This window comes from Theropithecus gelada, unplaced genomic scaffold, assembly GCF_003255815.1.
Source record: "Theropithecus gelada isolate Dixy unplaced genomic scaffold, Tgel_1.0 HiC_scaffold_15974, whole genome shotgun sequence".
NCBI lineage: Eukaryota > Metazoa > Chordata > Mammalia > Primates > Cercopithecidae > Theropithecus > Theropithecus gelada.
Genome location: NW_020257740.1, coordinates 6237 through 18227, shown reverse-complemented (window position 1 = coordinate 18227; position 11991 = coordinate 6237). Strand labels below are relative to the sequence as shown.

Here is an 11991-nt window from a genome sequence, read left to right as displayed (position 1 = left end):
AATAGGAGCAGCTCCAGTCTTCAACTCCCAGCGCCAGCGACACAGAAGACCGGTGATTTCGGCATTTTCAACTGAGGTACTGGGTTCATCTCACTGGGGAGTGCCGGACGATCGGTACTGGTCAGCTGCTGCAGCCCGACCAGCGAGAGCTGAAGCAGGGCGAGGCATTGCCTCACCTGAGAAGCGCAAGGGGGAAGGGAATCCCTTTTCCTAGCCAGGGGAACTGAGACACACAACACCTGGAGAATCGGGTAACTCCCACCCCAATACTGCGCTTTGAGCAAACAGGCACACCAGGAGATCATATCCCACACCTGGCCGGGAGGGTCCCACACCCACGGAGCCTCCCTCATTGCTATTACAGCAGTCTGTGATCTACCGGCAAGGCAGCAGCGAGGCTGGGGGAGGGGCGCCCGCCATTGCTGAGGCTTAAGTAGGTAAACAAAGCTGCTGGGAAGCTCGAACTGGGTGGAGCTCACAGCAGCTCAAGGAAACCTGCCTGTCTCTGTAGACTCCACCTCTGGGGGCAGGGCACAGAAAACAATAACAAAGCAGCAGACACCTCTGCAGACGCAAACGACTCTGTCTGACAGCTTTGAAGAGAGCAGTGGATCTCCCAACACGGAGGTTGAGATCTGAGAAGGGACAGACTCCCTGCTCAAGCGGGTCCCTGACCCCTGAGTAGCCTAACTGGGAGACATCCCCCACTAGGGGCAGTCTGACACCCCACACCTCACAGGGTGGAGTACACCCCTGAGAGGAAGCTTCCAAAGCAAGAATCAGACAGGTACACTTGCTGTTCAGAAATATTCTATCTTCTGCAGCCTCTGCTGCTGATACCCAGGCAAACAGGGTCTGGAGTGGACCTCAAGCAATCTCCAACAGACCTACAGCTGAGGGTCCTGACTGTTAGAAGGAAAACTATCAAACAGGAAGGACACCTACACCAAAACCCCATCAGTACATCACCATCATCAAAGACCAGAGGCAGATAAAACCACAAAGATGGGGAAAAAGCAGGGCAGAAAAGCTGGAAATTCAAAAAATAAGAGCGCATCTCCCCCGGCAAAGGAGCGCAGCTCATCGCCAGCAACGGATCAAAGCTGGACGGAGAATGACTTTGACGAGATGAGAGAAGAAGGCTTCAGTCCATCAAATTTCTCAGAGCTAAAGGAGGAATTACGTACCCAGCGCAAAGAAACTAAAAATCTTGAAAAAAAAGTGGAAGAATTGACGGCTAGACTAATTAATGCAGAGAAGGTCATAAACGAAATGAAAGAGATGAAAACCATGACACGAGAAATACGTGACAAATGCACAAGCTTCAGTAACCGACTCGATCAACTGGAAGAAAGAGTATCAGCAATTGAGGATCAAATGAATGAAATGAAGCGAGAAGAGAAACCAAAAGAAAAAAGAAGAAAAAGAAATGAACAAAGCCTGCAAGAAGTATGGGATTATGTAAAAAGACCAAATCTACGTCTGATTGGGGTGCCTGAAAGTGAGGGGGAAAATGGAACCAAGTTGGAAAACACTCTTCAGGATATCATCCAGGAGAACTTCCCCAACCTAGTAGGGCAGGCCAACATTCAAATCCAGGAAATACAGAGAACGCCACAAAGATACTCCTCGAGAAGAGCAACTCCAAGACACATAATTGCCAGATTCACCAAAGTTGAAATGAAGGAAAAAATCTTAAGGGCAGCCAGAGAGAAAGGTCGGGTTACCCACAAAGGGAAGCCCATCAGACTCACAGCAGATCTCTCGGCAGAAACTCTCCAAGCCAGAAGAGAGTGGGGGCCAATATTCAACATTCTTAAAGAAAAGAATTTTAAACCCAGAATTTCATATCCAGCCAAACTAAGTTTCATAAGTGAAGGAGAAATAAAATCCTTTACAGATAAGCAAATGCTTAGAGATTTTGTCACCACTAGGCCTGCCTTACAAGAGACCCTGAAGGAAGCACTCAACATGGAAAGGAACAACCGGTACCAGCCATCTCAAAAACATGCCAAAATGTAAAGACCATCGAGGCTAGGAAGAAACTGCATCAACTAATGAGCAAAATAACCAGTTAATATCATAATGGCAGGATCAAGTTCACACATAACAATCTTAACCTTAAATGTAAATGGACTAAATGCTCCAATTAAGAGACACAGACTGGCAAACTGGATAAAGAGTCAAGACCCATCAGTCTGCTGTATTCAGGAGACCCATCTCACACGCAGAGACATACATAGGCTCAAAATAAAGGGATGGAGGAAGATTTACCAAGCAAATGGAGAACAAAAAAAAGCGGGGGTTGCAATCCTAGTCTCTGATAAAACAGACTTTAAACCATCAAAGATCAAAAGAGACAAAGAAGGCCATTACATAATGGTAAAGGGATCAATTCAACAGGAAGAGCTAACTATCCTAAATATATATGCACCCAATACAGGAGCACCCAGATTCATAAAGCAAGTCCTTAGAGACTTACAAAGAGACTTAGACTCCCATACAATAATAATGGGAGACTTCAACACTCCATTGTCAACATTAGACAGATCAACGAGACAGAAAGTTAACAAGGATATCCAGGAATTGAACTCATCTCTGCAGCAAGCAGACCTAATAGACATCTATAGAACTCTCCACCCCAAATCAACAGAATATACATTCTTCTCAGCACCACATCGTACTTATTCCAAAATTGACCACGTAATTGGAAGTAAAGCACTCCTCAGCAAATGTGCAAGAACAGAAATTATAACAAACTGTCTCTCAGACCACAGTGCAATCAAACTAGAACTCAGGACTAAGAAACTCAATCAAAACCGCTCAACTACATGGAAACTGAACAACCTGCTCCTGAATGACTACTGGGTACATAACGAAATGAAGGCAGAAATAAAGATGTTCTTTGAAACCAATGAGAACAAAGATACAACATACCAGAATCTCTGGGACACATTTAAAGCAGTGTGTAGAGGGAAATTTATAGCACTAAATGCCCACAAGAGAAAGCAGGAAAGATCTAAAATTGACACTCTAACATCGCAATTAAAAGAACTAGAGAAGCAAGAGCAAACACATTCGAAAGCTAGCAGAAGGCTAGAAATAACTAAGATCAGAGCAGAACTGAAGGAGATAGAGACACAAAAAACCCTCCAAAAAATCAATGAATCCAGGAGTTGGTTTTTTGAAAAGATCAACAAAATTGACAGACCACTAGCAAGACTAATAAAGAAGAAAAGAGAGAAGAATCAAATCGACGCAATTAAAAATGAAAAAGGGGATATCACCACCGACCCCACAGAAATACAAACTACCATCAGAGAATACTATAAACACCTCTACGCAAATAAACTGGAAAATCTAGAAGAAATGGATAATTTCCTGGACACTTACACTCTTCCAAGACTAAACCAGGAAGAAGTTGAATCCCTGAATAGACCAATAGCAGGCTCTGAAATTGAGGCAACAATTAATAGCCTACCAACCAAAAAAAGTCCAGGACCAGATGGATTCACAGCTGAATTCTACCAGAGGTACAAGGAGGAGTTGGTACCATTCCTTCTGAAACTATTCCAATCAATAGAAAAAGAGGGAATCCTCCCTAACTCATTTTATGAGGCCAACATCATCCTGATACCAAAGCCTGGCAGAGATACAACAAAAAAAGAGAATTTTAGACCAATATCCCTGATGAACATCGATGCAAAAATCCTCAATAAAATACTGGCAAACCGGATTCAGCAACACATCAAAAAGCTTATCCACCATGATCAAGTGGGCTTCATCCCTGGGATGCAAGGCTGGTTCAACATTCGCAAATCAATAAACATAATCCAGCATATAAACAGAACCAAAGACAAGAACCACATGATTATTTCAATAGATGCAGAAAAGGCTTTTGACAAAATTCAACAGCCCTTCATGCTAAAAACGCTCAATAAATTCGGTATTGATGGAACGTACCTCAAAATAATAAGAGCTATTTATGACAAACCCACAGCCAATATCATACTGAATGGGCAAAAACTGGAAAAATTCCCTTTGAAAACTGGCACAAGACAGGGATGCCCTCTCTCACCACTCCTATTCAACATAGTGTTGGAAGTTCTGGCTAGGGCAATCAGGCAAGAGAAAGAAATCAAGGGTATTCAGTTAGGAAAAGAAGAAGTCAAATTGTCCCTCTTTGCGGATGACATGATTGTATATTTAGAAAACCCCATTGTCTCAGCCCAAAATCTCCTTAAGCTGATAAGCAACTTCAGCAAAGTCTCAGGATACAAAATTAATGTGCAAAAATCACAAGCATTCTTATACACTAGTAACAGACAAACAGAGAGCCAAATCATGAATGAACTTCCATTCACAATTGCTTCAAAGAGAATCAAATACCTAGGAATCCAACTTACAAGGGATGTAAAGGACCTCTTCAAGGAGAACTACAAACCACTGCTCAGTGAAATAAAAGAGGACACAAACAAATGGAAGAACATACCATGCTCATGGATAGGAAGAATCAATATCGTGAAAATGGCCATACTGCCCAAGGTAATTTATAGATTCAATGCCATCCCCATCAAGCTACCAATGAGTTTCTTCACAGAATTGGAAAAAACTGCTTTAAAGTTCATATGGAACCAAAAAAGAGCCCGCATCTCCAAGACAATCCTAAGTCAAAAGAACAAAGCTGGAGGCATCACGCTACCTGACTTCCAACTATACTACAAGGCTACAGTAACCAAAACAGCATGGTACTGGTACCAAAACAGAGATATAGACCAATGGAACAGAACAGAGTCCTCAGAAATAATACCACACATCTACAGCCATCTGATCTTTGACAAACCTGAGAGAAACAAGAAATGGGGAAAGGATTCCCTATTTAATAAATGGTGCTGGGAAAATTGGCTAGCCATAAGTAGAAAGCTGAAACTGGATCCTTTCCTTACTCCTTATACGAAAATTAATTCAAGATGGATTAGAGACTTAAATGTTAGACCTAATACCATAAAAATCCTAGAGGAAAATCTAGGTAGTACCATTCAGGACATAGGCATGGGCAAAGACTTCATGTCTAAAACACCAAAAGCAACGGCAGCAAAAGCCAAAATTGACAAATGGGATCTCATTAAACTAAAGAGCTTCTGCACAGCAAAAGAAACTATCATCAGAGTGAACAGGCAACCTACAGAATGGGAGAAAATTTTTGCAATCTACTCATCTGACAAAGGGCTAATATCCAGAACCTACAAAGAACTCCAACAAATTTACAAGAAAAAAACAAACAACCCCATCAAAAAGTGGGCAAAGGATATGAATAGACATTTCTCAAAAGAAGACATTCATACAGCCAACAAACACATGAAAAAAATGCTCATCATCACTGGCCATCAGAGAAATGCAAATCAAAACCACAATGAGATACCATCTCACACCAGTTAGAATGGCGATCATTCAAAAGTCAGGAAACAACAGGTGCTGGAGAGGATGTGGAGAAATAGGAACACTTTTACACTGTTGGTGGGATTGTAAACTAGTTCAACCATTATGGAAAACAGTATGGCGATTCCTCAAGGATCTAGAACTAGATGTACCATATGACCCAGCCATCCCATTACTGGGTATATACCCAAAGGATTATAAATTATGCTGCTATAAAGACACATGCACACGTATGTTTATTGCAGCACTATTCACAATAGCAAAGACTTGGAATCAACCCAAATGTCCATCAGTGACAGATTGGATTAAGAAAATGTGGCATATATACACCATGGAATACTATGCAGCCATAAAAAAGGATGAGTTTGTGTCCTTTGTAGGGACATGGATGCAGCTGGAATCCATCATTCTTAGCAAACTATCACAAGAACAGAAAACCAAACACCGCATGTTCTCACTCATAGGTGGGAACTGAACAATGAGATCACTTGGACTCGGGAAGGGGAACATCACACACCGGGGCCTATCATGGGGAGGGGGGCGGGGGGAGGGATTGCATTGGGAGTTATACCTGATGTAAATGACGAGTTGATGGGTGCAGCACACCAACAAGGCACAAGTATACATATGTAACAAACCTGCACGTTATGCACATGTACCCTACAACTTACAGTATAATAATAATAAATAAATTAAAAAAAAAAAAAAAAAAAAAAACACATACCTCATGGGATAGTTACGTGAATTCAAATATACAACTTACGTAAAGTGACAAGCATGGAGCCAAGTATATAAAAGGTATTCAATAAAAATTGGGTGAAGTAATATTATTTCAACAAAGTTTATTCCTTAATACATGTTTTTATTTACTAACGGGAGTTAGTAAATAAAATGGAAATTAATTTGAAAAAAAAAAAAGTATGAGATCCAGTGCTGATCATATGTGTCAATCCTCAGCTGACTTGCTATAAATCTGTGGTTCATTGGTGGGGGTTTATCTGTAGCCCACAGAATAGAATCTCTAGTTTCAGAACACCACTGTGCCTTCTCTAGATTGTACTTGCAAATATACTACAAGTGTGTTACAGGAGCTAAAAATGTTTGTTTCCTAATTCAGGGAGTGGCAAGTTAGGGCACTGGGTGGGTGAAGAGTTATTTCGTGGTAAACCACTTTTTTTTTTAACCAACGACAACATTTTTTCTTCTTCCTGTTCTTTCTTACCCTCTCCATCACCTACATTACATTTCTCCTCTTTTTCACTGGTACCTTTGGTGTGCCTGAAGCACTAACACCTCCACATTCTTGCACCTATCTGGTTACTGGATATGAGAAGGGTTAACTTGCTGTTAACTTGTTGATTTAACTTTTGTTTTGACTAAATACACAACGCAAAAACTAAATTTATCACAACACCTGAGAAGTTTCTGATTGGCAAAATAAAGAAAAACTTTAGGGAATAATTCTCTCTACGATGCTCATCTCTTCAGTCATTATGTGTTAAACTATTCCCTCAAGGTTGTAGAAAGAAACATTTTAAAACATATTCTCTGGGAAGGCTGCTTTCAAAAAGGGACGTACAGACAACACTCATTTAGAGACTCTTCTGACATGTAAGTGACAGGTTATTTTCATCTTTGTGAGCTTAGAGAGTTATTACAGATTAATTCAAAATAATTTAAAAATATATTTCTGTGTCTTGCAACTGTACAGTGGTTAGATTTTCTGAGAAAAAAAAAGGACAGGAAAAAATAACCCAAAATTTAAAGGTTTACTGTCAGTGTGGAATGAAACATCACCTTTGGAATAAAGTCATCTTTTGAACTCAAAAAATATTTTATGGGCACTAGTCATATGAAAAGCCATCATTTTTGTGTGGGGAGAAAAGGATACTTTCCATGTCTTAAGGTCTAGTACAGTTTCTCGAGATGGCAGAGTGAATAAAAGTTAGCTAATCTTGTTTGAGAAATTGAAGCAAATGCAGTAGTTATTAGAAGATATGATACATTACTAGTGCTGCTTTGTCTCCAGACCATTGTAACCCACACTTTTGTGTCTGATTCCTTTGAGAACTTGATGAAAGCCGTTAATACTCCTCTGGAAAAAAAAATGAATGTAGAATCACACACACACATGCACAAAAGTGTGCATTACTATCAGGAAGCTATGAAAAATGTAAAGGCTCTCCTTGCATCTCTTAAGGGACAAGGATTCATATATAGAAAAAATAATAATCTTGAGATTATCATTTTTATGGGAGTCAGAGTCCCAAAGCCTTCCATGGCCATGTGATGCCATGCAGAGTACATCTTCTACTCCAGGTCATGGAGCTACTTGACTGAGTTCTTTAAAATTGATCTCAGGCTGGGTTTTTTTTGTTTGTTTGTTTTTTGTTTTGTTTTGTTTTTTGGCTTTTTAAGTGAGGAGCATATTTGTCAGTCTACTATTCTTAACAGCTCAAGTAAATTAATGATGTGAATGTGTTTTGCAATCCGAATAACATTAAAATAACCAGATACTACTATTACATTGTTAGAGATAAGAGAGAATGTTCAAATCAAAAATGCCAAGCACCTATGTTATACAAGACTCTGGATTTGGTACAGTGGAAAGTAGTATCTGGGGAACACCTAGCTTTCCAAAATTCTTATTCCAGGAAGGAAGTTAAAAGAAGTACACAAATAATTGTCTTTAAACAATTATGTGTAATGGTATAAGAAAAAGTATAATGGTAGACCTTAAAGAGCAACAGAGGTAATTTTCTTTATCGCAAGACAATTATTGAAGGCCACTTAGAGGAGGTTTCTTCATAGTTGGGTCTTGAAGTTTCAAGATGGGTGAAGTAGCTAGAAATGGAAAGGAATTCCAGAGAAGAAGACAGATCTTGACTATTGATTAAACTATTGAATAAATATTTGAAGAGGATTTATAATTATTAGTTAATGAATTATAGTTAGTTAACTATAAGTAAATTATATATATAATTTTAAATTATACATAAAGTAAAAAATAAAAAATAAAGTTAATTAAATTATATATATAATTTTTATTTACCTAAAAATGCTATGTCCAAATGTATAATATAGATAACCTTGTTCTGGAAATAGATAGCCTGATGGGATTGCGAATATGCAGACCAACCACTGTACACTCAACAGAATGCTCAAAATCATGGAATATCAGAGGTGAAAATGACCATTGCCTCCAAAGTCTACCACGTTTTTCTCAAGTACAAACACTTTTTGATGGATTGCTGTTTTAAATGAATAAGGGAAAAATAAGCTTATTGTAATGATTAACATACCAACTCAGTTCCCTTATAGTTTAAGGGGCACTTGACAGAAGTTATAGAATCAAAAGATACATATACTTTTTTATTCTGAGCACTCCAAAATGAATAACTTCATCATTTTCTTTTTTCTTTTTTTGGAGGAAAATAAGGTATATTTCATATCTGTTCAGGAGAGGAAAATTTATCCAGGGAGAGGAATAAATATATATAAGGGGAATTCTGTATCTGTTTTGTCTATCATACTGTTTGCTTTGGCCAGCTCACAACTTTCAACACGGTGTTTTGAAGGTAAGGATGGAACTGGGGAGAAATACAATGGGTTAAGTATGTCTTCTAGATTATATTTAAATAAATTACACTTCCAGTTATATTCTGATGTGTATATACATACCTTCCAATATCATCTTAACAAGAAAGATCTAGAGTAAAGATTTTGTTCTTGAAAGTGAAGCCTCATGATAATATTTTTTCCACATTAAAATAAACAAACCTTCATTGAAAGAAGTGACATTTCAAAGTTGAATGATCACTGACTTTTCTGGAAAAGAAAAAAATTGAAGAAGTCAATTACCGACGAACTATAATCTCTCTTTTCTCTAAAACCACATTTTCCTCCCTCTTCTGAATCTCTGCTCTGCTCTAGGAACACGGGGTTTTCAGATACGTGGATAATAAAAAACCTGCTGGGGATTACGGCTATGACCCAGGCCTACACCAACTTTCTGATGACATCCTTCCAAACCACCCCAGTTACAAAATGCTCAAGCTGAAAACTTAAATTGTGAAATCATGAACTAGTGAGTAGTAGTACCCCATTCTCGTTTATTTTCATATAAATGTAAACTCAAGAATTCTGAGTGTTCCAAGAGGTGTTTTAATAGATAAGAAGGAGAAAATTAGAAATGGGAAGTTTAAGATATTACCAACTATCAAAGAATATTCATTTCAGTACAATCATAATGACGCTTCAAGGTACGAGCATATTAATTAGAGGTTGTGGGTGTTTCCTTAGCCTCTTTTTAACCTGGGGAAAATTTTGCTTAGCAGTTGAGATTATTATATATTTATCAATAATGTATATCTATGTGAATCTGTAATCATAAACTATATATAAATAAAACATTCTCTGTGGGATGGTAGTGGTGTGAGACTTCATATCATGGATCTCCAAGGGCAGCCTACTATATCCTAAATGCTGAGTGATAAATCATGCAAAAAATAGATGCTAATATTTATTGAAAGTGGAAAAAAATGAAGTTAACTTACAAGAGATCCATAACTTTTTACATACATTGAGTTGGAAAAAGTAATCAGAATGATGTCAAAGTTAACAAGGGCTTGTATGTGAAGAATGCTAAAGTAAAGCATGGTATTCATAAGCCTATTTGAGACTCATAGTAACCCTATGAAATGGTCATTAAAATTGAAAAAACAAAGTATTGAAGTGACTTATTAAGAAACCACTAATAAAATGTCTCTGATGAGAAATATTCAATTTTGCGTAAAATGCTTAATAACGTCACGTAGCATACAAAAAATTAATTCCTTTATTTTTTTCAGATAAAAAATTTCATATTTGCCTCTTCTCATTCATGAAAACCATGCAACTGAATAACAGTGTTACTGAATTCATTCTGCTCGGGTTGACACAGGATCCTTTTTGGAAGAAAATTGTGTTTGTTAGTATATTTTTCTTCTATTTGGGGACATTGTTGGGTAACTTGTTGATTATTATCACCATCAAGACCAGCCAGACACTTCAGAGTCCAATGTACTTCTTTCTTTTCTACTTATCCTTATCTGATACCTGTTTCTCTACTTCCATAGCCCCTAGAATGATTGTGGATGCCCTTTCAAAGAATGACACTATCTCTTTCAGTGAGTGCATGATCCAAGTCTTTACATTCCATTTCTTTGGCTGCCTGGAGATCTTCATCCTTATCCTCATGGCTGTTGACCGCTATGTGGCCATCTGTAAGCCCCTGCACTACATGACCATCATGAGCCACCGGGTGTGTGGTGTGTTGGTGGCTGTGGCCTGGGTGGGATCCTGTGTGCATTCTTTAGCTCAGATTTTTCTTGCCCTCAGTTTGCCTTTCTGTGGCCCCAATGTGATCAATCACTATTTCTGTGACTTGCAGCCCTTGTTGAAACTAGCCTGTTCAGACACCTATGTGGTCAACCTACTGCTGGTTTCCAACAGTGGGGCCATTTGTACACTGAGTTTTGTCATGCTGATGTTCTCCTATGTCATCATCTTGCATACTCTGAGAAACCACAGTGCTGAAGGAAGAAAGAAAGCCCTTTCCACCTGCATCTCCCACATCATTGTGGTCATCTTGTTCTTTGGACCTTGCATATTTATATACACACGCCCTGCAACCACATTCCCCATGGATAAGATGATAGCTGTGTTTTATACACTTGGAACACCTTTGCTCAACCCTCTGATTTATACGCTGAGGAACACAGAAGTGAAAAGTGCCATGAGAAAGTTGTGGAGCAAGAAATTGATCTCAGATGTAAAAACATGAATGAAGGTCCCAAATTCTTCATTATAGTTTGGAATGACCTGGAAGAAGTCAATAGAGAATATTATCTCTTTATTGTTGATTTAATGTAACTATCTTGGAGCATGAATGCTAGTTCCTCCAGGAAAAGAGACAGTGTGGATAAATAACATTGAGTAATGTTGAGTCAGTTTTATGTGAGGAAGAGACAGGATGAGGTACAAAGAGATACATAAAGTTCATTTCCTTTACTGCCGTGTTTCTGGCTCTCCTGACTGCCAAATGTTATTTATGGCTTTGGTCTGAGGTTTGTCTGTTCTTCTCCATGTTGACTTCTCCTGGAGTTCCCTGCTAATAGTTACCCATCTATATACTCACAGTCTGACAAGTTTTACCTCTTCTGAATGGTTTTCTTTATTAGATACTTTGGTTTTGTCATGTCTGATGACCAACTTAGTTGTTCTTCCTGACTCAGCAGAAAGTACCAGATTTAAATAAGTGTAGAAACTTCTTGTTGTAAGGGAAGTATATATGATGTAAGTAATCTCCCTTTCAATTTCTTGAGAGATATACTGAAATCTTATCATAAGTGTTCATAAGTTTACCTAGATCTTTCTATAACAGTGACAGAACCCAGAGAGAAAATTCACTCTTCTGGAAGAGCTCTTGATATTAGGAAGGCTCTCACTCCTAGAGTTGTAGTCATATAATTATGCTTTTTGTAAAATCTACTTTTTACTTTTAACAGGATC

General features: G+C 38.5%; 1 protein-coding gene across 1 annotated transcript; it reads left to right on the top strand.

Moving 5' to 3' along the window:
- Nucleotides 1–10330: 10330 nt before the first annotated feature.
- Nucleotides 10331–11263, top strand: LOC112617251 (olfactory receptor 4C16-like). The gene has a single exon (XM_025373993.1). It carries the CDS (start codon nt 10331–10333, stop codon nt 11261–11263), a length of 933 nt encoding a protein of 310 aa, XP_025229778.1.
- Nucleotides 11264–11991: the final 728 nt, after the last annotated feature.

Coding starts and splice junctions, on each gene's coding strand:
- LOC112617251 (XM_025373993.1), top strand. CDS start 10,331: ATGCAACTGAATAACAGTGTTACTGAATTCATTCTGCTCGGGTTGACA.